This window comes from Mesoplodon densirostris, chromosome 11 (assembly GCF_025265405.1).
Source record: "Mesoplodon densirostris isolate mMesDen1 chromosome 11, mMesDen1 primary haplotype, whole genome shotgun sequence".
In the NCBI taxonomy this organism is placed as follows: domain Eukaryota; kingdom Metazoa; phylum Chordata; class Mammalia; order Artiodactyla; family Ziphiidae; genus Mesoplodon; species Mesoplodon densirostris.
Genome location: NC_082671.1, coordinates 59108331 through 59134537, shown reverse-complemented (window position 1 = coordinate 59134537; position 26207 = coordinate 59108331). Strand labels below are relative to the sequence as shown.

Genomic DNA, 26207 nt, shown 5'->3' with positions numbered 1-26207 from the left:
CTTTGAGTTTTCTCTTACTCTCCCACCCAATACCCACTCTGTTAGAAAATCCTGTTGGATCTACCTTCAATCATAATCCAAAGATGACCACCTCTCACCATTCCTAGATATCTCTGGTCTTAAAAGACAAATGGCTGGAGAAAGGATATCAGATTGGGAGTTGGAAGATCTGGTTTAAGTCTTGTTATGTGATTTCTAGATAGTCATTTAACCTCCTCCCTGGACCTCAGTTTCCTCATTAAGTAAAATCATTTCTCAGCTCCTATTTATATTTATGGTTTAAATTATAATTCTGTAAGTTTTACAACCCAAATCAGGACCAGGTGTAGGAAAGATGGTTATGAGATGCTTGAGGAAGAGACCAGCAAAAGTGGTCTCCTCAATGACAGAGTCTATGGCTTGTCTTTGGGTTCCTAGTACAGTGCGGACACATTGGAGTGTTTAGAGAATGAATGTTCTCTTGTTGACTGCCAGATGGAACACACTGGGTAGCAGATCTGAAATAAAGGGCTATACTAGATGTCATGAAGATATATTTGAAAGTCAAGCTATAAGCTAAATAGTACAGCAATTAAAGAACTGAAGTATTTCTCAGTTCTGCTGAATTACAGAATGTGGAAAAACATTACTAAAACTACTTTCTTAAAGTAGTTTTTAGGCCTATAAAGTAGTTTAGTAGGCCTATAAGTAACCATTTCAGTACTATCCACAGAAACATTTCTTGGGAAGACTCAAGGAAAACTACAGAGGAAAAATGCTGCTGAATTGGCCACTCCAAAGAATCTGCTCTTTGGAATGAGGAGCCATGAGAAAATAAAAGGGAAACAGAGGTAAACTATGAGACATTAGGAAAAATATGAAAGGGTTGACTAAACCAAGACATAACTTGTTAGATTAAATCATCAGAAGCTATATAATTCTTAAGGAGTGGGACCTGCATAAATCAAATTCTTTCTTCAATAAAAATACAATTCCATTTACAAATATAAATAAATAAAATTACTTCATTTCAGTTTGGTTTACATTAAACACTTACTACAAGTTTATATATTTTTATGTCTTATACTTGATAAATAATCAGAAAATAATAATAGGTCAACTGGAATGAATAGCTGAGTGTTATAGTGAGAGAAAGGCACCATGTCTCTGTAGAGAGTGTAGGTCTGAAAGTCACAAAGTGATGCAGGCTGAATCCTTGAGCAGTTTCTTGAATTGTCTTGACCTTGTTTACTGATCTGACAGGGAAAATAAATTCTGCCTGGCTAAACTGCAATGAATAGAAAAAATGTATGTTACACTCCTATTAGAATTTTGGATGTTAGTTGCTCAAAAGAGTGATAGACCGCATTATTAAATTCTACTAAATGACTAGGGAAGAATAGTTGCTAATAAGATCAGCATGACTAATAAATTGGTAATGTTTTCACCTAAAGGGTGATACTGGCAAGCTAGCTCTTGGAGAATGTGGAATTTTGAGAAAAAAATGATAGGAGATGAAGTCCTGTGTTCTGAATACAGATAAGCAAAATTGTGGACATAAGAAGAGAAATGGAATCTTCTATGGGGAGGGGCAAAGAAAGGATGGTAATCATGTTGATAATACAGAAAAAAATAAGTGCAGAGGGTAAAACATTTTAGACCAAATCAGGACGCTAAACTCTAAAATATCTAACAGAGTAAATATAGTCTGGCTTTATAAAATATAACATTGAGATATATTCATCATCTTTCACAATTTAGGTACTATGGCATGATTAGAAGTAACAAATCAAATCTGTTAGCACTAAACTCATACAGTCAAAAACAATTACATGGATTACGAAGATCCTTAAAGGCCATGAAGTTTCTTGTGTGTGAACCAGATTCCCAAAGCCAAATAACATTAAGGAAATTCTATTCCTTTTATAAAAATCTGAGTAATCTAAAGAAGGCAAATGCCAAAATTTCATATATGGGCTTCACTGGTGAGACTTGTGGTTAAGCCACAGAGGTGAGGTGTAGGCAGGCCTGGGAGGCTGTGACCTGCTCCATGTAATGGGCAAGTCAATTGTGTAACTCAGTTTCTTAATTATGCCCCCTTGGAATGAAAATGAAAAAAATGTGTGTAACAAGTCTGTCAGGATGGTTAAAGAGTGCAGTTATTCCTCAGCTTTATTCTAAAGGAAATAAATCTTATTAGAATCCTATATTAAGTTTCAGATTAAAACAAATATTTAATTGAATCATATAAAATGAGGAATTAAAGACCATGTTTGATTGAATTTCAGTACTTCAACACAGGAACTTTAATAATAATGCTCACCAAGGGATCTATTTAGTCACATGTGTTATAAATAAAGTGATATACTGGTGACATTTTAATGATAATTTTTAGTAATAAACATTACTGAATGGGGTCCAAGGCAGACCTTTCTAGGTAGTATAGTTTAGGAAGGAATCAAAACCTGAGGTCTTCAGAATGGCCGTCATCAAAAAGTCTACAAACAGTAAATGCTGGAGAGGGTGTGGAGAAAAGGGAACCCTCCTGCACTGTTGGTGGGAATGTAAATTGATACAGCCACTATGGAGAACAGTATGGAGGTTCCTTAAAAAACTAAAAATAGAACTACCACACGACCCAGCAATCCCACTACTGGGCATATACCCGGAGAAAACCATAATTCAAAAAACGTCATGTACCACAATGTGCATTGCAGCACTATTTACAATAGCCAGGACATGGAAGCAACCTAAGTGTCCATCGACAGATGAATGGATAAAGAAGATGTGGCACATATATACAATGGAATATTACTCAGCCATAAAAAGAAACGAAATTGAGTTATTTGTAGTGAGGTGGATGGACCTACAGCCTGTCAAACAGAGTTTAGTAAGTCAGAAAGAGAAAAACAAATACTATATGCTAACACATATATATGGAATCTAAAAAAAAAAAAAAGGTTCTGAAGAACCTAGGGGCGGGACAGGAATAAAGACGCAGACATAGAGAATGGACTTGAGGACATGGGGAGGGGGAAGGGTAAGCTGGGACGAAGTGACAGAGTGGAATGGACATATATACACTACCAAATGTAGAATGGATGGCTGGTGGGAAGCAGCTGCATAGCACAGGGAGATCAGCTCGGTGCTTTGTGATCACCTAGAGGGTTGGGATAGGGAGAATGGGAGGGAGACGTAAGAGGGAGGGTATATGGGGATATGTGTATTCATATGGCTGATTCACTTTGTTATACAGCAGAAGCTAACACACCATTGTAGAGCAATTATACTCCAATAAAGATATTGGAAAACAAACAAACAAAAAAAACTTGAGGTCTTATGAAACAAAAAAGGAAGTAAAAGAAGACATGAATATTTCCAGAGAAATACATCATTATGGTGCATATTTGTTAAATCAGGAATATAAACATATACCTTACATAAATCAGTAACCTATAGATTAAAATATAGAGCAATAAACAGGGAAAATCTAACCTGAGCTGAGATATTGTTCCACTAGTGAGGACCTAATGGACAGTGTGCTGACCTGATAGAAGCTTGGCTTAATGCAAAGCAAAAAGCTTCTCCCAAGGAGATATTTTTGAAAGAAGCCTGGCTATGCCATAGTTAAATTTTGCTTCTGTTGCCTCATGTTTTTCTGACAGAATTTATTCAAGGAAGAGGTGCTTTGCTATCAAAGGTCTTACCACAAAGAATTTTATTATTTGGTCTATGACTTTCATTAAAAAAATGCTTTCTCAAGATATTAGTCTATATTTAGATCTTCAAATATTTAAGTGTTCTCAAGAATCAGAAAATATGGATAAATATTTATTGTGTTCATATTTATGCTGTTAGGAAGATAAGCTTACACATTTATGTAAAACATTTTATTTGCCAAATGGGATAAGGCTGAATATACTAAATATATATCCAGTTAAAAATGCCAGTGCATTCCCTTTCCAAGAAAATAAATATTTCTAAATGTCCCAAATGGTGATCGGCAGAGAGATGAGTTTTATAAAGATAAAAAAAGCATTAGATAAATAGTTTTAAATAAAAGTAAATATCAATTCAGCATGTTCAGAAGAGAGGAGGAATAGACTTTTATAATGTTTCCTCATATTCACCATTCATCTAAAAGTTCATCCGTGTATTTATTCATTTGACAAATACTTCTGAGTGCTTATTAAGTGAATAGGATGCCCTGGAGGGCACTGGGAATATAATGGTGAACAAAGCATAATCCTGGCCTAAGCTCAAGGGATTTATGGTCCAGTGGTGAGGGGTGGGGTAGGGGAGCTGACAAATAAACCTGTTCTTACAAAAAGGAATTATAAGTAGCCAGAACATGGGATGAGGTGAGATGAGGTGAGAGATGGGGGAGGGAATCAGAGAATGGACTAAGCAATAGGCATTCAATATACAATCACAGAGGCTCATGAGAAGATTAGAATGAAAACCTCCTATTTCATCATTTAGAATCCAATCACAGCTATAAACTCATACAGTGAAGAAATCCTCTTGCTAAAAAGCCAAAATCATTTCATTTTAGGAAAGATAAACTTGAAGTAGCTTCCCAAAGTTTTTTCCTAACTCAGTCACTTCTCAAGATTGTTTTCTTCGAGTTACGGTCTCCACACATTTTCACTTGAACACTTCTGCCACATTTATAGTTCTGGCAGTGGTAAGTGCTGGTCTCAGTGGATCCTGAAATGCTTTGGCCTGAACAGCACAGATGACAGAGTGGAAGGCATAACTCATAGCACAACATTTGTGGGAGCTACTTTAACCTTACTTCCACTCTTGGATACCACTCCATCCCTGTTATGAGACATCTTCAAGCATTAGCCCTAGACTCCTGCAGTTTTCTACCATTCTCTGTTTATGTTTTTTCATTAAACTAAAGGCCTTGCTGTGAAGATTTCCAACTGGGGAGATAGGTGGGAGATGTTTGGGTCTGAAGTGTAGGTGGGTGGGTGAAGGCTATAAGCAATACTGCTTAGGAAAGGAGAGTTCCTCTTATCTTTTCCCAGAAACATTTCCAAGGACTGCGGGGAATAAGGAAGCCATATAGAGAATTTATAATAGCAAAAATATAACCATCTAATCTTTCAATCACAAATGATAGAATATCTAAAAATAGAGGAGGAAAATAAAAATGAAACTATAGCTGGAAAAAATATTCCCTTACCATAGTATGTAAGATACTCTGCTGTGTGTAAAAATGTCAATGAAACCAGAACATTGAAAATCCAATTTATTCCAGATGAACATGCATTTCCTGTACTTCTTGCCCAAAGGGGATATATTTCAGAATTCACAGTCCAAGGCATTGGTCCCATTCCTGAGAAATACAAAATGAATTTCAGTAAATGTAGTAAGTAATTTAAAAGAGTTTTTCTCCTCTAAATAGAGACAATTTAATTAACATAACAATAATAATGACAAAGCCTTTGTTTACCAGGTGCGAAGAAAACAAGATATAAAATAAGGCCCAGAAGTGCAGTCCAGGAGTATGGAGTAGGGCAGAAATTGTAAGCCCAAAATACTTCTTCTGTTTTGAATTTGGTTTCATTTTCACACCTGAAAAATAATGCAATATAAATATTAACTTAGGGTTTTAGGGTATAGTTGCAGAAATTCAATGTGATCATCTAGAAGGTATTTGGAAGTTCCTTAATCTCATTAAGTAAAAGAATCCAACACGTTTCTCTTGAAAAAAAATTTAAGATTTAAACAGGTGGATTAGATATGTAAGCTCACATAAAACTTTTTAGAGCTGAATATAATTCAAGAGCAACACATTGTGCATTCAACTCAACAGGAAAAAAACAATTGAATGAAAAATGGGCAGAAGATCTGAATAGACATTTTTCGAAATAAGACATACAGATGGCCAAGTACATGAAAAGGTGCACAACATCACTATTCATCAAGTAAATGCAAATCAAAACCACAATGAGATATCATCTAACATCTGTTAGAATGACTATCATCAAAAAGACAAGAAATAAAAAGTGTTGGCGAGGATGAGGAGAGAAGGGAACCCTCGTGCATTGTTGGTGTGAATGTAAATTGGTGCAGCCACCATGGAAAACAGCGTGGAGATTCTTCAAAGACTTAAAAATAGAACTACCATACAGTCCAGCAATTCTACTTCTGGGTATTTATCAGAAGTAAACAAAAACACTAACTTGAAAAAATATCTGCACTCCCATGTTCACTGAAGCATTATTTTCAATAGCCGAGACATGGAAACAACCTAAGTATCCATCAATGGATGAATGGATAAAGAAAAATGTGGTGTATATATATAGTATATACATATATATAGTATTCAGCCATTAAAAGATGGAAATCTTGCCATTTGAGACAACATGGATGGACCTTGAGGGCATTATGCTTAATGAAATAAATCAGAGAAAGACAAATACCATATGATCTCACTTATATGTGTAATCTTAAAAAAAAACAAAAACAAAAAAGAGCTCATAGATACAGAGAACAGATTGGTGGTTGCCAGGGGTGAGGGGTAATGTGAGGTGAAAATGGGTCAAAAGGTACAGATTTACAGTTATATAATAAATGAGTCATGAGGGTGTAATATATGGCATGGTAGCTATAGTTAATAATACTGTATTGCATAAGAGAGTAGATCTTAAAAGTTATCATAAGAAAAAAACGTAAATATGTGTGGTGACCGATGTTAGCTAGACTTATTGTGTTGATTTGCCAATATATTCAAATATTGAATCATTGTGTTGTACACCTGAAACTAATATAATGTTGTATATGTAAAATATACCTAAAAAATGTGTTTCATACCCATTTCATATGTCAGATATGATTTCCAGGTAGTCCTTGAAGGCGCAGCAACAGTTTAAAACCACTGAGAGTAAGTAGGTTGTGGTAGAAAGCTTTAGATTTTGCAGTTAGGACAAGATTCAAATTCCAGAACCAGATTTTTTACATCTGTAAAATGGGGTATAATGCCCAACAGGTAATTTTAGGGATTAGAAGGGTCACCTGGAAAGGGGTGATGGGGAATGTGGGCAGGGAGCAATGCTTATTTCTTATTCAAACTAACCCTTTACTTTCCTGCTGTGTGTACTTGCTTCTCTCTCAGCCACTCCCTGCTGACTTTGTTTCCTAGTTCTACTAGGAAGCAAAGTCTCCTATTGTTCTAGACTGATTCTCAAGTTGAACTTCCAATTCGTTACCTTAATTGAAATCTGAATTGCACCTGAAGACATGATCAGCCTGAAAAACTTTCTTATCCTTTACTGTCATTTTTTAGGCTATTGTTTTCTCTCTACCAACCTCTATTTTTGAACCTTGACATCTAAGCCCTGTCCTTATTGCTGTGTTTATGACCTCCATCATAACATCCCATCCCACTTGATGCCTGGTCAGTCACCTTCTCCATCCCTCTCATCCTCTGCCACATTCATTTATGTCTACTTCTGGCCTGTCTGATACCTTGGCTTCATAGTTCCTTATTTAACCTCTGAAACTGAGGAAAGTGCATTATAATTAGCTTGATTTGGGACTATTTTACTTCAAAATTTTACTGTTTACTTCTCAAACTTAGAGCATTCCGTTTCTGATTACAAGCACTTTATTTCTTCATTTCTGGTAGCTTGTTCCACACCCAAATTACAATCTTTAGATTCTACACTCCTCTCAGTATTCATTCACATCACTGCTTAGACCATGATGATGCCAATACTGTCTTCGCTGACCTCTAGAATCCATCTTTCATTCCTCCCTGCTTGCCTGTCATTCTCACAGTTTCAGTTCCCAACCCTGTGCTGGACCATTAACTTCCTTTAATAACTGCTTTTCAGAAGCTGGGCAAAATTATGAAACCATGCTGCTGAATTCTATTAAAAGTTCATGCTATTTCTTCTCAGTTGGGTTCCTAATTATGCTTATTTTTATCCTTTATTGTCTTCTCTACTGAATTTTCTGCTTATTTCAGAGTAGACATTGAATAAACTTTTTGTCAACTGTTGCCTCAATTAATTAAAATATTTCTTACTATCATCTAGTCATGAAATCTTTCCCTCTCTGTCTGGGTATGAAGAACTTGCCTCCATCTTTAAGACAATTGAGGACTTTCAATTTGAATACGCTCAATTTTTCTCTACTGGACCTCTACTTTTCTATATTTTATTTCAGATTCTTCTCCTATCTAGAATGGTAACATGTCCCTTTCTAAGATCTGCCCTTCCTATTAGTGGTCCTGCATCTCATTCTCCTTCTGTCTCCTCTGGGGTCATGTTCCATCAGTAGTCAATTCTCTTTATGCTACCTTTAGTTTCTTCCTACTTGAGCCTACCCTTCTGTTTACAACACAAAAAATTACTCCTATTAAAATCTTTCATCCCTCTCATATTACTACTATAGCTCATCTGAAATTACAAAGAAGTTTATACTAGTGAGCTCTATATCCTTACTATCCACTCTTTCCTACACAAGCCCATTTCCCCACCTACTCAGACACCTGCCTGATTCTTACTCAGTCCCTTTTTTTTTCCGAATCTGCTCACCCCAGAATCGATGACCTCCTAATCCCCAAATGCACTTACCTTGCCTTAATTCTGAGGCTCTTTGATTACCTTGTGGTGGTTGATATTGCTGAAAACCCTCCTTCCTTCTCTTTCCCCTTTGCTTTTATATCTATATATCCATCTTTGTTTTTATTATTTTTTTTTAACTCTCCTTGTTGGAATTCCTATCCCTGGAGATTCTTTTTTATTTTTTATTTTTAAATCTCCTTGTTGGAATTCCTATCCCTGGAGATTCTTTTTTTTAAAATTTTTTTGTGGTACGCAGGCCTCTCACTGTTGTGGCCTCTCCCATTGCGGAGCACAGGCTCTGGACGCGCAGGCTCAGAGGCCATGGCTAACGGGCCCAGCCGCTCCGTGGCATGTGGGATCTTCCCGGACTGGGGCACGAACCCATATCCCTTGCATCGGCAGGTGGACTCTCAACCACTGTGCCACCAGGGAAGCCCCCATCTTTGTTTTTTAAAATGCCTCTTCCTCCCCTCAGCCTCTAAACATAGGTGCTCTCTAAGGTTCTGGTTTGGAGCTTATACCCTCCCCCTTAATCATCTCATCTAATTTTAGGGACTTTTGATCTCCACATGGATGTTCCCTGACAGGGAGCTGAGGCTTGACGTTTTCCTCAAGCTCCATTTAATAGAATTTATATATCTGCTGAATATCCATATCTAGATTTCCTGCTATGGCTACAATGGAATGCATTGTCTACTCCAGGAGGTAGAGTGAGGCTGTTCTGAGTTCAACTCATGACTCTACCACTTATAAGCTCATTCATTCAAAAATTTATATAATGAACATTTTTTTATGTGTCAGACATTAGAGATAGAGCTATGAACAAAATAACCCTTTGCACTTATGGAAACGAGGGTTTAGTGGGCACAGACACAGTTCTGTTTTCTGATCTGTAAAATAGGGGAAAGGACTATTTTCATAGGCTGTTGGCAACATTAAATGTGATTATGAGTACTGAGTGCTTAGCACACTGCCTGGAATGTAGTGTACACACAATGTGCTTCTCACGACATTTCTCTGAGTTGAAATGGAGTTGAAATTAGTTGAAATCTTGGAGTTATCTTCAATATTTTCTTATCCATCTCTCTTTAAATTCTCTATACTTTTAGGTCCAAGTAAAGAAGGGTGGCCACGACTATGAGCTCTGGGACTGCCATCCTACTTTCAAATCTAGGTTAGGACACCCAGATTTGAACCTCATATGTATGTGATCTAGGCACTTAACTTTTAAAAGCCTGTATCCTCACCTATGAAATAAGGATTTTCCTGGCACCTACGTCAAAGAGATATTTTGAGGCATATATGAGTTAATGTATGCAAAGAATTTCAAAAGAAATCATAATTATATTTCCTAGACGTAGTTTCATGAATCTAACTCTTCCTCTCTATGTGCATTCAAACCACCCTAGTTCAGACTCTTGAGTGTTTGTTTCACCAACTGTATCTGTCTGTGGCAGACTCTAGAGTAGACACTCTATGACCCATGTTTCCTGATGTTCATGCTCTTGGATCATCCTCTCCCCTTAAGTGTGGGGGTGACCTTTGACTTGTTGGTTAGAAACCAACAGAATGTGGCAAAAGTGACAGGACACATGATTAAAATTACAGTGCTATTTAGCTGAAGTCTCTCACTCCCTTGCTGGCTTTCAAAAAGCAAGCTGCCACGTTATGGAACGCCAGTGTTGGAATGCTCATGGCAAGAACTGAGAGAAGTCTTTAGGAGCTGAGGGTAGCCTTTGGTTGACAGCTAGCAAGAAACTGAGTCCTTGATACAAAAGTTACTGAATTCTGCTAACAAAAGCTAATCGTTTCCTAGTTGAGCCTCAGATGAAATCACAGCCCCAGTCAACACTTTGATTGTAACCTTGTGAGACCCTAAGCAGAGGACCTACCTAAGCTGTGCCTAGACTCCTGGCCCACAGAAACTGATATCATAAATGTTGGTTGTTTTAAGCTACTAAGTTTGTGGTAACATTGTTATGCAGCAATAGAAAACAAATACAGTTTCTGAATTATTTTTCCTGCTTCTAGCATTCCTTTCTTCAAACTACCAGCCCATCAAGTTGAGCTCTTTAGAGCATTGTTCTTGCCACCTCATTGCTCAGAACCCCTCATCCTCCTTATTCCAAATGCCTATGGAACGGGGCCTGCAAAATTTGGCTGTAGCCTTCCTTATCCAGTACTGTTGTATACAATCTTTTTCTCCAACTAAACTAGACTACTTATTTTCTGAACCTACCTTCCAGACCCAGCATCTTCCACTCATGTCATTTACTCTAACTGAAAGCAAATTCTCACTCCTGATCTCCACCATCAAAATCTACCTCAGCCCTCAAGGCTAGTACAGATGCCACCCATTCACCTGTCTGAAATATTCTCTCCCTCCTCTCAAGCCTTTTCATTTTCCTCATCTGTATTGTTATCACATAGTGCTCTGTATTATGCTGTCTGAATATACTCCCTCTTCTACTGTCCTGAGCTCTCATCCCAGGTAGCATAGCACAAAGGTTAAGGACACAGGGTCTAGAGTCAGGCTGCATGGTTTTGAATCTCAGTTCTGCCACTTACCCACTGTTTAACTTTGGGCAAGTTACTTAACCTTTTTGTACCTTGGTTTTCTAATCCATTAAATGAGAGTCCCTAATAATAGACTTGTTACAAAGATTAATTGCTCAGCACAAAGAAAGCAAGTTATCTAAGTGTTTGCCAAAGAATAGTCATTTTTGTGTCTCCCTTCTAAAAATCTCAACCTCTAGTCCATAATAGTACTCTGTATAGAGAAAAATGCTCATTGAATGATGAATGAAGCATACACTTGTTTAATAGTGAGTAGTAAACAGCATTAGAAATCCCCTGATCAATAATCCTCCACCTTCATTTCCCACTAGTCAAATAGTCTTTTAGGTTGTGAACATCTTAAAATGAGAAAATAGGATAGAAGGTGGGAGAGGGGAGGGGAATGATGGGAGAAAGGGATGAAGGGGGAAGAAAGGGAAAAGACAGGCTGCTGTGGAGGGAAGTGCTTACAAATAATCAAATCACTAAAATTCACTGAAAAATTCTATTTACTACTTACACTGATTATTATCAAAGTTCCTTGCATGATTGCTTGCTGGAACAATGGAAAGCAGGATATTTTCTGGTGGACTCTGTGCTTGCTGTGATGTAGCTTTTAACCATCTGGACACACACATTTATATGCATAAAAGGCTAACTCCTCTTCATCCTCATGCTGATTTTAGGAAAGCACTGCAGGCATGGACCTGGCAGAGTTACATACCCAGCAATACGTAGACAGCTAATGACTAAGAATGTGACATCATACATGACCTTCAAAATATAAACACTAGAAATTCCAACTAAAAAATAAAAAATGTATATTCCAAGTGTTATTGCAAAATACCCTCATGTCTTCCTGGCTTAGTGACTGCTGGTGGAAGAACACAATGCTCTGGGGAAAGAACAAAAATACTTTGACATCAGTGTGTGGGTTGGGATGAGAAAAAGTCATGCTCTCTGATAGGGCTACTTCTCACCACATCCTAGAGCAAAACCAGAAAATAATTACAATAATGGCAGTGGTGCAGATAGTGCTACAGTGGACAAAGCAGAAGAATCATATGCAAGCAGGCAAAATAGGTCTCATTTTGGCAGAGTGAGAGAACTACGCTTTACTAGCAGACTAGACTAACACCTGATATGTAGACCAAAAAATTGATTAGTTCCCTGTTCCAGCCATGGAGCCCACAGTGCTTCCCTTAATAATGCATCTAGAAATTAACAGCCTTCTTTGAGGGTAGAACAATCCTCCCTTGCCTACTCAACACCCACCCCAAAATCAGTTCATACGTAGAGCTATTTCTGCCTGTTTTTTGGTGTTACTTCTCCATCAGATCTATAAAGAGTTTTGAACCAAAGAAATAACCAAAGGAACTAAGTGGTGCAATTGCTCTTGCCACAATTAACCATAAGGAACTTATTCTTTGCTTCCTACAGAGGACATGCTTTTTGTTTTGTTCCTTTATTTACTATGATGAAATTATTTAAGTGCTTCATGTTCATGTATGGGGAATGGGTGAAAATACAACTTGTATTTATAGCACAAAACTTCTAATTTTATCTATCCAATCCTAATCATTGAGAAGCCTACAGAACTTTGCCACCTTCCCAAAAGAGTTTATAAAAGACCTGGGGTTTTGGAGAACAGAAGGGACAGCTTACGATGATTTGTGTGACACATCTACCATTCTTCTACTGGGTTTACTGCACATGCTTTACTTGTCAATTCATTACGTAGAAGTGTGTGTGAAGCATGATTTCATCTCCAATTCCTGATGCAGGACTGTGGTTTCTTTGAACAAGATCATTAAGCTATCACCTCAAAACCAAATGGATACTGCTAAGGGTTAAATTTAATAGTTCTTTATCTATAGGAATTTATGATCTGATTACACATTTATAGTCTGATGTTGGTGGTAGAGAGGTACCTAGAAAAAGGATAGAGTATCTCCCCAGGAAAGGACAGCTTCACTTTTGTCTGAGGAGAAATAAAGAAACACAACGCCAATCAATCAGAGGACTAGGATCATATAAATTTATAAATAACCCTAGCCATGAGAAATTTCAAATCAGCAAAGCAACCAGAAAAAGTTACTCTTACAAACCTGAATCATTACTACTCAGTGTAATTTCTGTTCACTAGTATAATTCCTGTATAATAAACTAACATGAAATACTTATGTCAAGCATAAGTTGAACTGCAACATAGCATTTAAACTCTAATTTATCTGTAGTTGAATAATTTTAGGAAAGTATGGCTCCTGAGCTTGCAGTATGCAGACCATGATGAACATCTTGGCCTTGGATAATTTTCTATTGTCAAGTCTTTCCCCCTGTTTTCATGTTTTACGTTTTTCCTGCAGAGGACTGTCACATAAAGGCAAGTTGAAAAAATTCACCTCTTATCTTTTGTTAATTACTATTATTTTCTGGTAAAAATAAAACCTTTAGAATTATTGAGATGATTAAACATGGACATTGGTAAATTTCAAAAGCACTAGAAATTTGGAACTAAAAGCCATTTTTACTGAATAATAAAGAATTAATAAAGTTTTATTTATATATAAATCACTGTATATAAACCATTTACCAGTATGTTGGCTAGCTTATACGTCCTAAATATGTGAAAAAGATGGACAGAATATGAGTGGGCAAGCAAATGAAAATAATAATAATACTTAAAGCTGATGAAGATACAGTGGTATTGGTATAGTCTCTAAGTCTGGTAAGAATTTAAGTTAGTATAACTTCCTCTTGGGATGAAATCTGGCAGTTTTATGTAAGAATATTCACACCCAAATATTCCTGACCCAAAGTTTCATTCCTAAAATTTATCCTTAGAAAATGATCTAAATGGAAAATATTATATGCTGAAAGATATACTTTCACTGTACTTTTATTTATCACAAGCATAACATAGTTAAATAATTAGTAAAATTGCAGATATACTACAATGGAGGGTAGTTAAGTCAGTTAAGGTACCACAACTGAATAGAATAAAGAAGCCATTAAAATAATAATTATAAAGTAAGCTGGGCCAAGCCACAAAGGATGGTCTGGGTTTGAAGATTGGTCAAAATGTCTTAGATTTAACTTCAGTTACTTTCATTTTGGTATCAAACTGGCAAACAAACAGTACAATGGATGCACAATTAAGGACCCAAGTAAGAGGACATGGTCCCCTGTTGCCTGTCTGGCCCCTCCCAGACTTGTCTCTGAAGTTCTGTGCTCAATGTAGAGTAAAGAATCTGCCAAGTCAGAGAAGCCCTGAACTCTGCCTTGGAGAGAGCTCACATTAGCATTCAGGGTTCAACCCCATTTCTGTGTAAGAAAAATTTTCCACTGTATTACTTAATAAGAAAATACTTCGTTCTTTTTCTTACTGCATCATCACACCTACAGCCAGCCTGGTTGTGGTCTACTTTGTAAAGATTACCTGGTAACATGGAAAATGCCATGAAGTTGGCAGTATAGGGGATATCAAATTCAAAATATTATCTAGGATATAAGGTTATATGGGTAAGAGTAAATGGAAACATGGAAAATTGGGGGGAAAGTAAATCTATTAAGATGATGATTGTTTTCACTTTTGAATTTATAGTTGTGATAGTGTCACTCTGACAAGGTGGGAAAACCTTTAGTGACTCATAGACAACTAATCCTGGGATTCTTCTTCCATTTTTTTCACTCTAAAATTTTTCCCATAGTAAAGGCAGACATTAAAGTTATTAGCTATTCTCTGCTTCGACTGGCACTGAAAGGAAGGGAAATATTGCCTTTGAATTACATACCTTCTCCATCACGCTGTTACCCAAAAGGGTTCAAAAGCTTTGGTTTGCATATTTATATGCCATAGTCATCACTACACTGCTTCCCTTCCCAGAAGCCTCACAGGGCCTGCCTCTATCCACAGCTTGGAGGTCTCCCATGTGCAAATGGTAATGCTCTGTCCCACAAACTGCCTGCCTAGCTCTAACTATGTTTGACACCAAGGCTGTCAATAGCTTTGGCATAGGGTGGATACTTTATATCAGAGAATGTTGAGAAACGATTTATATTCTCTCTCTCTAAGTCAGAATACGAAATATCTGAAGAGGATAGAGCAATACAGAAGTGGAAAGACTCAGAGAGAGAAGAATAGGCAGAGGTCATAAGAAGGGTCATGTAGCTGATGGGGACGTGCAGAAGAGACAGGCCAAGAGCAGACAGCTACCAGTCTGATGGTTAGTATTCTAGATATCCATAAAGCAGGGCTGGGTAGAAGTTGAGACTTTTTTCTTTCTCATTTCCCCCCTTACTTTTCTTTGCAATTTTACCATAAAACTTCCATTAACTGAGGAAATCAAGTGTGTCTCTGTTCCTCTCAACATGAGAAGTTCTAACAAGATAAAGGCTAAGTTCTATGATAGAGTACTGATCCTGATTCTAAATCTATAAAATTCCACAGGTCCTCAAAAGAGTGTACAGAGTGTATCACAATGGCCATACAGATCCATTCCTGCAACAAGGTTTTTTCAAACAAACATCACAACATTTCCCCATGTAGTCACTGTGGGAGGTGCTACACTTATTCCAATTATGCTGTATTATATTGCTCATATTTTCTAGAATTCCTTTGGGAATCATATTCAGAATCTGCTTCTTTATCAGTCAAGAAAATCAACCTTTTTTTTTTCTTTTACTTTCTACTTCAGGCTCTCTTCCTTTCCTTTTCTTCCCTCTTTCTTTTATTTCTTGTAATCGTGAGGCAATCATGAGGAATTCTGAAGTAGTGGGTGGAAAGAAGAGACTGAACCAATGGAGTGGAGGTAGGGAAACAGTGTAATGGAAAAAACAGCAAGAAACACAGAGAAAAAGTGCATTTGTGTGTTATGGGCTCTAGAACAGTGAGAAATGAGAGGGATGATGCTAAATGGGGTTTGCTGAAGGCACACTTCTCCAGTCATCAGTATATAAGCTGATAGCCACTTGTTGTGATATCTTAAATGATGTTCATGACCTGGCACAATATATACATTCGTCAAATAAATGAATGAAGAAAAGGCTTAATGTGTTCGAATTATTCTGATGGTTACTACTGATTTAATAATTTAATAACAATTTAATAATCTTTTAATAATTAAAAACAAATTTTCAAATAAAAAATACTAAAGCAAGTAAAATTAGTAATACAATTTATATATTATATATATAAAGGGTTAGGATTGGTCCTCATGTGACTGTGCTGTGACAAGGATCTCAGGATGGGGAGTTATACCACCCCTCTCAAGTTTCAATCAGAGATTTGAGGTTTTTCCACACTGAAGTGTTCTCCCTCCTACCTGACTTCTTTTACTGCTCCCGTTTTACTTGGGGACCTTTCTGCAGTGAGGACATAGCACCTCTATCTTCCTTCTTCCTTCCCAGGGCTTCACAGGCCAGTACTTAGTACAACATTTTACACATAAGCAATGCTCAATTAATGTTTGTTAAATAAAACAACAAAAATAATCAGTTTCCATTAAGCTGCTCTTTGATCATCTGACACTAATTTCTTATATTGTAATTTAATTTCACCAATTAAATTATAATACTATTTTACAATTATATTGTAAGCATTAGAGAAGACAGATATATTTGTCATTAAGTTTTTTTAAATTCTAAGAAGGTTATTACTACTTACTTAAAAGAGTTATTGCCTGTGGTAGTACATGCTTCCATACCATAGGCATTGCAAAATCCATCTGTATCATTTCAAACCACACCAAGACTCTGATCTGATTTTCTTTCCACTGCAAGAATGCTTGCACAGGATCCCTCACTTGTTTTTATTTGCAGGTGCATGGGAATGAATGTAGCTGATATTGCTGTAGGCTATCTTGATACAAACAATGGTATAATTTGTTCTTGGATTCTTTTCAATCCATGCTACAGCTGCATTCCATCAAGTGTGAGTTCTATGGCTTCTTTATGAAAATTGTGCTCCCAACAGAAATGTCCTTGAATAACTGTAAATCTTCACTTGATGAAACTGACTAATATTTGTATAAAGTATTACACTATACAATACACCTTAATATACATTAACTCATTTAATTCTCATAATAATCCAAAGCAATAGCACCATTCTTCCCATTTTGCATATGCTACAAGCCTTTTTTAAATACAGTGATTTTTCCCAAGATTACACAGCAGAGGTAACAAACATTTGAAATTCAGTGTTCTCTGTTTCCTTCACCTTCAACATAATCATCCCACCAGTTAACGTATATACAAAAACCTCTCTCTCTCTTACTTTTTGTGGAATTTAAATGGAAAAAGAATTGAGATGAAAACTCTGCTTGAAATATCCCCTAAGTCAGTGTTCTTCCTTAATGTCAGGAGTAAAGGCAGTCATTTAAACCTCTATCTAAAATGAGTAGAATAAAATGCTTCCTAAAGAGCATTAGGAATTAAAATAAGCAGCATCATGGCAAACCTGGGCCTCTGTGTCTTGTACATTCTCTTTTGACTCAGCATCCATTTTTTCTTCAAAGCACAAAACAATAATTAGAACAAAAAGAATGCTTATATAAGCTGGACACTAAAATATCATATAACAATCTCAATAACTGGCTAACTCATTTGAGGACAACACTACAAATGTATGACAAGGAAAACAGTCATTCTAATATTATAAGATGGCAGTATAGCAGTCTTTAAATAATACATATTCTAAAACACAAAGCTACCTAATGACTTTGTCTGATACAGTTATAAGGAATTTTAAAAAAGTTTTCCCAGAAGTTTCTTGGAGGATGATGAAAATACATATGGAATGTCTCAGCAATTACTTAAAAAGAAATAGTGCCGTTAGTTATTGACATAAACATTTTGTAAATAATGAGATGGAAAGTCAATATAATAAAACCGTAAGACAGTTTCACATTATTTTATCTCAAATTACTGCTAAAGTGAAAATGTAATAGCTTAATAAATTAAGCATTATAACTGCAATTGCCTGTTTTCTCACTTCCTGATTTGTAATAGAAACTTCTGAAACACCTTTTATCAGCAATGAAACAGAACGATAAAACAGAAAACATGCATCTCAATCGTTCTAAGCAAAGAATGGTTTTTCTACCATTTCGGTGAATACAGCTAAACAGGTCCATTGAAATCCACCATATCCTTCCTTCTGATCTGTTCCTGGCAATGGAGCAAAGCAAACTGTGTCATACTCACCATCACACTCATCCTCCTAAAAACAGCTGTGGCTTCACGGTGGGGGAGGCCTCTGCACCAGCCTTACCTGGCACCTCCTCCACTTCACTACCATCAATCACCCCTGTGCCTCCAACCCCAGCCCAGAGGCAGGTTCACAGTTGGGGCTCATCAAATATTTGTTAAATGAATTACTTTATTTCCAAAGCAATTTTATGTTAAGGATAGAATGAATTAGCAATGTAATGTATCTTTTATTCTTTGTGTGAATTTTCATATATTTTGATAATCTACAGCAGGTATTTAAAGCTACATAAATTTTAACTCCAAGTAATTACTCATTTGATTAATTTATCATTTCAACAAATAAATGTCTGTGTGTTCTAGGCATGAGAATAAGCATTAGAATAGATGAAATTAAATATTAAATCATTCTATCATTCAATAATCATTTACTACAAGCTAAGTGCCAACTGAAATTATTAGATACACAGCCAAAAAGAAATTGTCAGGTGAAGTGAGATGGGAGTTTTTATATTTCCCAACACACACACACATACCATAAAATAAATATTTGTGGAAATCTGGTATTTTTCTTTACAGAGAGAGAAAAGGGTCTGGTAGCAATGGACAAAAGTGGAGGGTGGGCTTGGGTAGGACTCTGACGTATCTTGAAGAAGGGGACTTAGGCACATTTGCCTGTATTTGTAGGGTTGCTTAGGCGATCATCTCTAATGCCTGGTCATGAGGACTATTCTGGGCAAGTGAATAAGCAATGGACAATCTGAGATTATGGGTGTCACATGAACATGTGAACTGGGAATTACTCAATGTTTGGGTTCTATCTTGGATCCTAGATAAACTTGTACTCTGTGGGGTTAGGGTAACCATGGTCATGGAATTATGCCTAGAAATAAGACCAAGGTCTTAGCAGATACAGACAAATTTTAGGGTGAAAAGCATATTCTCAAACTTAAGGAAGGCTTGCTATGCTTTTATTACAAAGTAAAAGGTAGTCTCCTGTTGAGAAAACCTTGAATTTACCTTTGGAGAAATTTTCCGAGAAGGACCCTTGGAGCTAGTAATATGTCTCAAAGTTCTTTCACTTAAGGGAAAGGAGGTCCCAAAGCATCTGAAATACATTCTCAGCAGATACTGGTATATACAGAGAGAACACAAAATTCAGAGGTGGGTCCTCAGGGATGGTTAGATCAGTCTGGCTGCCCTAATCACAACATAGAAAACCCAGTGTCACAAAATTTAGGAGTTGGGGAAACTTCAGACAAAGAATGTTAAACATGGGCTCAAACCTGGTGAGTGGATCATTTTTGCACTATCTTTACCCTATGTGGAGTGTGGAGTGTGGGAGATAGCTCAAGGGCCTCTCTCTCCTATAACAGGTAAAAGACTATTCTCCCTGGAAAGTGAGTGCGACTTAAATTTAAGATTGCAGTAAATGGGCTACTTTGAGCTCCTTTTTGTCCCACTTGTCTTTGTTCTTGGCTTAGTACCTATAATAGCAGGAACATTTTTATATGAGTCAAATCATAGTCACAATTAAATTTTCTGTAAAATGTTTTTTTCTTTTAAAAAAGTTAAAATTAGGGCCCTGTAATGTAGTAAAATAATGTAATCAACCTAGATGTTAAGATAAACCTCAGATCCATATACCAGGAATGACTCAATCTGGTTAAAAGCTACAGAGGAAATGAAGATGGATTTGGGTGTGTGGCCAGTTTTATACAGAGGTTAACAGAACAAACTTTGCAATAGAGCAGACCAGGGTTTGAATTCTAGCTCAACTACTTACTAGCTAGCTTCCACCAATGACATTAAACAAGTTATTTAACCTACCTGAGGCTTGCTACCTTTCTTTAAAAATGCTTAGCATGTAATGAAATCATTATTATTATGAAAATTACAGTAATCATTCTTCCTATTAATAAAATGCATGTATTCAGCAGGCCTGGGCTCCAAAGACAAAAAAGAATATTTTTTCCTTCTATAAAGTTCTATACATTACAATACTCCCTTGTGGATATGATGTGTTTCCTAAAGGAGAAGGAAGTAACATCATCTGGATTCCTAGGACATTATTTTTTCCTTCAGCTCATTTTATTTATTTATGCCAGTCACAAGCTTTTTGTTAATCTTTTAATAAATTGTTATACTTCCTTATCTTTCTCTTTTGTTCTTATTGAAATAAGTTTTCCCTTCATTCAATCATGAATGAACTTATTGGTATTTCTATACAGTAATGTAAGCATTGTCTTTCAGACCATTATGATAAATTTTAGGATGAAAATGAATAAATAGCAAGGGTAAGAGACAAGAGAAGGTGGCCTATGAATAAATAGATGAATCATCATGCAAAGTCAATGGAAATAGTTGAGAGACTTAGCTCATATTTCTTCTTTGTCTAAAAATATAAAAGGGTGAATTCACCAAGTTTATTGATGATAAACTGATATTTGCTAGCCATGAATCGACCAAGAGAGGAGAGGTATTGTTACTCACTAAATGTACAATACAAGTTTACTGGAACTAAGATAATATGTGATACTGTTACATGTGACAGGGTTCATTCATCATAGAAATTTGACTGAAGTATGAGAATATATCCTAAGAACAATTACATAGTAATCAAAATAATATTCTATTATATACTTGCTGAAGTATATAAAAAAAGTATTTCACTTCTAGGAGACTTATGTACATTCAAATGAACTAATCATAACTTTCTATATGTGCAAAGAATTAGAAAGCATCTAGAACCTTCCTAAAAATACTCAAGCTTGCCTGTTAGGTCTGTAGTGATATAATGCTGCTTATGTTTTGGATAAGGACAATTAGCAGAATGCTGACCTCTATTAAAAAGTAGCTCAACAATCAAAGCTGCCCTGCAACCTGAATGTCCAAACTTCTATTTGAATTACTCACCTACATGTATCCTTTCATCATTAAATAAATATTTTGGTGTACTTCCTTAGAGTTCTTTTCCCACACATATTTAAAAATCGTGTGTGTGTGTGTGTGTGTGTGTGTGTAAATAAAATTAGGTTCATGATATAGTTGTTTTATAGCCTGTGTTAATTTATTAAAATTTATCATACATACAAGGAACTTCTTATGAGATATTTATGTATACTCTAAAGAACAATAATAAGATAATCACTGATATACTCAACAACCAGGTTAAGAACTACATCATTATCAGACTTCAGAAGCTGTCCATGGGCCACTTTCTGACTGTATCCCCTCCCTTGGCCCACAGATAATCACTATCATTAATTCTGTGATAATTATGCTGTCTCTCTATTATGATCCTATTTATACACTCATTCCTAAAAAAATAAATTGCTTGGTTGTGCCTGATTTTGAATTTAATATAATGAGATTATATGCTTTCTCTTATGACTTGCTTCATTCTTTAATATTATGCTTTTGAGATTTGTCCATGGTGATTCCTTTAGCTTTTAGCTGATTTTCGGTGCTCTATAGTATATAGTTGTATGATATACCAGTTTACCCATTCAATTGTTTTTTTTTTCCAGTTTTAAAAAGTTGCATATAATGCTGTTATGAACATATTTTTAACCTGTCTCCTGGTGCATGTGTCTAAGAGTTTCTCTATTAAATACAGGGAAGTAGAATTGTGGGATGATAGGTATATACAAAGTCAACTTCATAGATAACACAAATTGTGTCCTAAGGAGTTGTACCAGTTTAGATTCTCCCCAGCAGTAGACAAGGGATAGCTCTGCATGGAACCTAAACAGTTTTTTTTTTTTAAACATCTGTTAATCTGATAGATGAAATGGTAATCCATTATAGTTTTAATTTGCATTTCCTTAATTAAGAGCTAGAAGTGTTATAATTATGTGAATATATTTGCCTGTCTTGTCTACTAGACTGGGGGCACTTTGAGGGAGAAATTTCCTTTTCATTTATCTTGTATTTTCAGAACCACATTCAATGTGATTATATATATATATATATATATATATAACAAATCTAATACCTGAAACCTCTGCAGGCAATTACTGCTGTCGTGTGTTTCTTTGATTCCCATTCATGGTGCCTAGTACCCTTGGATGTTTTGTGATTTGCTCTGTGGACTGCTTGTTTTCCTTGGAATTTTATCTATGGGAATGATTTGAGGCTTTTATTGAGGTTGATATTTCCAGATAGGATTTACATTTGCTTCTGCTAGACCCGCAGGAGGTGCTGTAAAACCAGGACCACCTTAGGTTAAGTCCTCAGCTAGAGGTTTTACAGTCACAGGGAGCATGAAGCCACACATAGGGGCTGACTTCTAGTTTTAAATTCTTGGGGTGGAGTGGTTTCCCCTTCTATCCACCTGAGGGCTGAGAAAGGAGAGTTTCCTTGTTGTACTTTTCTGCGAGAGAACATTTTTTTTTTTATAACAGTTTTATCGAAGTATAATTCACATGCCATAAAACTAATCATTTTCCAGTATATACTTCAATGATTTTTAAGTATATTCACAGAGTTGTGCCACCATCATCACTATCTAATTTTGGAACATTTTCATCACCCCCAAAAAAACCCCATCCTCGTTAGCAGTCTCCCCAATCCTTCTTCCTTCAAGCCACTGACAACCATAATTCTACTTTCTGTCTCTAGATTTGCCCATTATGGACATTTCATGGAATCGTATAGTATGTGGCCTTTTATAACTGGCTTCTTTCACTTAAAATAATGTTTTCAAGGTTATACATGGAAACTCATATTTCATTTCCTCTCAAATGCAGAGTATAGCCCTTGACATCCTAACTTTACCTCAGTGTGACCAAGTTACTAAGTTTTAGCCATTGGAATGTGAGCAGAAGTAATATATGTGAATTCTAGGTCATTTTCTTAAAAGAAAGCTGCTTGCTCTCCCTTTCCTTTTTCCCCATTCCCATGGGCTGGCGCAAAGTGATGGTGATGGTGAGTTGGCTGAAACTATGTGGAAGGTATTATTCTTCAGATTAACAGAGAAAGAGAGTGGAGACCTAGGTCCCTGATCATGTTTTGGTGCACAATCACAAGGTTTAGTATCTCTGGAATATTGATATTGACTGAAATAAACCTTATTTAGATAGATCTTTTGGTTACAACAGTTTAACCTGTATACTAAATAACATAATTAGAATGTAGCATCGTTTATTTTATCATTTGCTAACTGGATATTATTCCAGTATTTTTAATAATAATAATGCTGCATGAACATATATGTCCTTAACTTCCTCTCCAATTATTTCCTTATAACACATTTCTAGAAGTAGGGTTGCTATCATAGGTTAAGGACATCATATTAAGTCGATAGGTATTCACAAATTTCCATTTAGAAAGATGATTTGTTTTACCCTTGACAGTGCAGTAGAGTGCTTTTTGATCCTTTTTTAAAACTTAAAAAAAAAAAGACCTAAAAAGTGCTATTTGATAACATGCTTAGGGTTAATAATAGTAACTAATGAATAGTGAAAACTATTCATTTTATTATTTGTATAAGTTCTGATGCTAAGAAAATAACACATATCTCTTCAAGGGATGTAAAGTAAGTATGTGATCATCCCTAAGCCCTTCAACTGGGAAACAATGGTAAAAATCATATGTTTGCAATATAATTATCTTTAAGTACATTAAAAAATGCTAACATTTTCAGCATACACAACTTATTTTGGATTTCTGACTTGCATCTCCTGACCTATAATTATAATGTTATTTTCCCATTTCAGCTCAATATTTTCTCATTTATGTTGTGCTTCTGTAGCAGAAAATGGTTTTCTGTTTTCATAAACAATAGCAATATATAAAAAATATGTAAGTGGTGATTTGACACAAAATGAGGAACTAATCCAATAACCCATATCTTCTTAGCTAAATATTTCAATTCGTTTCACATAGATGATGAGGACAGTTGCCTAATTTTTGTTGTCTCGTATTGGCAGCTTTTATGCTGTGAGAATGATTAACATAAATCAGATAATTTAACCATAGTCCCAGATACAAGTGTGCTCTAAAATAAAAAAGTTAATGGATATATGTTATATGCCAGTTATGGTAAACACAGACATACATAGACATGGACTGAAAAGCATACATTCTGTCCAGATGAATATAAAAGCTATTGTTTTGATTAAATTCTACTTCACACATGACTTTTATTTGGAGTTATGGGAAACAACCTGCAAGATGTCCCCCAGTGATCCCACTTCCTGGTACTCATGCCCTTGTGTAGTTCCCACTGAATACGGTTATCTGTGTAACTAATATTGTGGAATGATAGAGTATGATTTCTGAAGCCAGTTCATGAAAGATATTGTGACTCCTGCTTGACTGTCTCTTGGATCATTTATTCTGGGGAAGCCAGATGCCATGTCACGGGAACACTCAATCAGCAGGACGGGGAGCTACACATGAAAAGAAACTAAGGCATGACTGACAACAACTGGCGTTAACTTGCCAGGCACATAAGTGAATCGCTTTGGAAGTGTATCCTTTAGCTCTAGCTAAGACTTCAGATGAGAGCAGTCTAGGAGCAACACTGAGCTAGAATTTCTCAGCTAGGCTATTTCTGGACTGCTGACCCATAGAAACTACATGGCACAATAAATGTTTATTGTTTGATGCCTCTAAATTTGGGGGTTTTATTACATAGAAATATTACTAATATAGGGGTTTTTGAATACAAAATGAAGATCAATTAACCTGAATAAGAAATTGAAAGGCAAAAGGAGAAATGTTAATAGTAAATTAAAATCTATATTCCCAAGTAACTTTTTTTAAACATCTTTATTGGAGTATAATTGTAGTATAATTAAAATGGTGTGTTAGTTTCTGCTTTATAACAAAGTGAATCAGCTATACATATACATACTATATATACTATATAAGAGATATGTTTCTTCCCTCTTGTGTCTCCCACCCTCCCACCCTCCCTATCCCACTCTTCTAGGCGGTCACAAAGCACAGAGCTGATCTCCCTGGGCTATGCGGCTGCTTCCCACTAGCTATAGATTTTAGATTTGGTAGTGTATGTATGTCCATGCCACTCCCTCAGTTTGTCCCAGCTTACCCTTCCCCCTCCCCATGTCCTCAAGTCCATTCTCTAGTAGGTCTGCATCTTTATTCCTGTCTTGCCCCTAGGTTCTTCATAACCATTTTTTTCTTGATTTTATATATATGTGTTAGCATATGGTATTTGTTTTTCTCTTTCTGACTTACTTCACTCTGTATGACAGACTCTAGGTCCATCCACCTCACTACAAATAACTCAATTTCGTTTCTTTTTATGGCTGAGTAATATTCCATTGTATATATGTGCCACATCTTCTTTATCCATTCATCTGTTGATGGACACTTAGGTTGCTTCATGTCCTGGCTATCATAAATAGAGGTGCAATGAACATTGTGGTACATGACTCTTTTTGAATTATGGTTTTCTAGGGTATATGCCCAGTAGTGGGATTGCTGGGTCATATGGTAGTTTTATTTGTAGTTTTTTAAGGAACTTCCATACTGTTCTCCATAGTGACTGTATCAATTTACATTCTCACCAACAGTGCAAGCCAGTTCCCATTTCTCCACACCCTGTCCAGCATTTATTGTTTGTAGATATTTTGATGATGGCCATTCTGACTGGTGTGAGGTGATATCTCATAGTTTTGATTTGCATTTCTCTAATGATTAATGATGTTGAGCATTCTTTAATGTGTTTGTTGGCAATCTGTATATCTTCTTTGGAGAAATGTCTATTTAGGTTTTCTGCCCATTTTTGGATTGGGTTGTTCGTTTTTTTGATATTGAGCTGCATGAGCTGCTTGTAAATTTTGAGATTAATCCCTTGTCAGTTGTTTCATTTGCAAATAGTTTCTCCCATTTGAGGGTTGTCTT

General features: G+C 36.1%; 1 protein-coding gene across 2 annotated transcripts in view; it reads right to left on the bottom strand.

The window, feature by feature from the left end:
• The window catches only part of SLC2A13 (solute carrier family 2 member 13), a 458725-nt gene that overhangs the window by 5555 nt on the left and 426963 nt on the right, over positions 1–26207 (bottom strand). For both annotated transcript variants that reach the window (XM_060113252.1, XM_060113251.1), the window contains 2 exons: positions 5444–5565; positions 5174–5326 (listed from right to left, as the gene is read on the bottom strand). In XM_060113252.1, coding sequence (XP_059969235.1) covers positions 5174–5326; positions 5444–5565 — 275 coding nt within the window. The remainder of the gene's footprint in view (positions 1–5173; positions 5327–5443; positions 5566–26207) is intronic.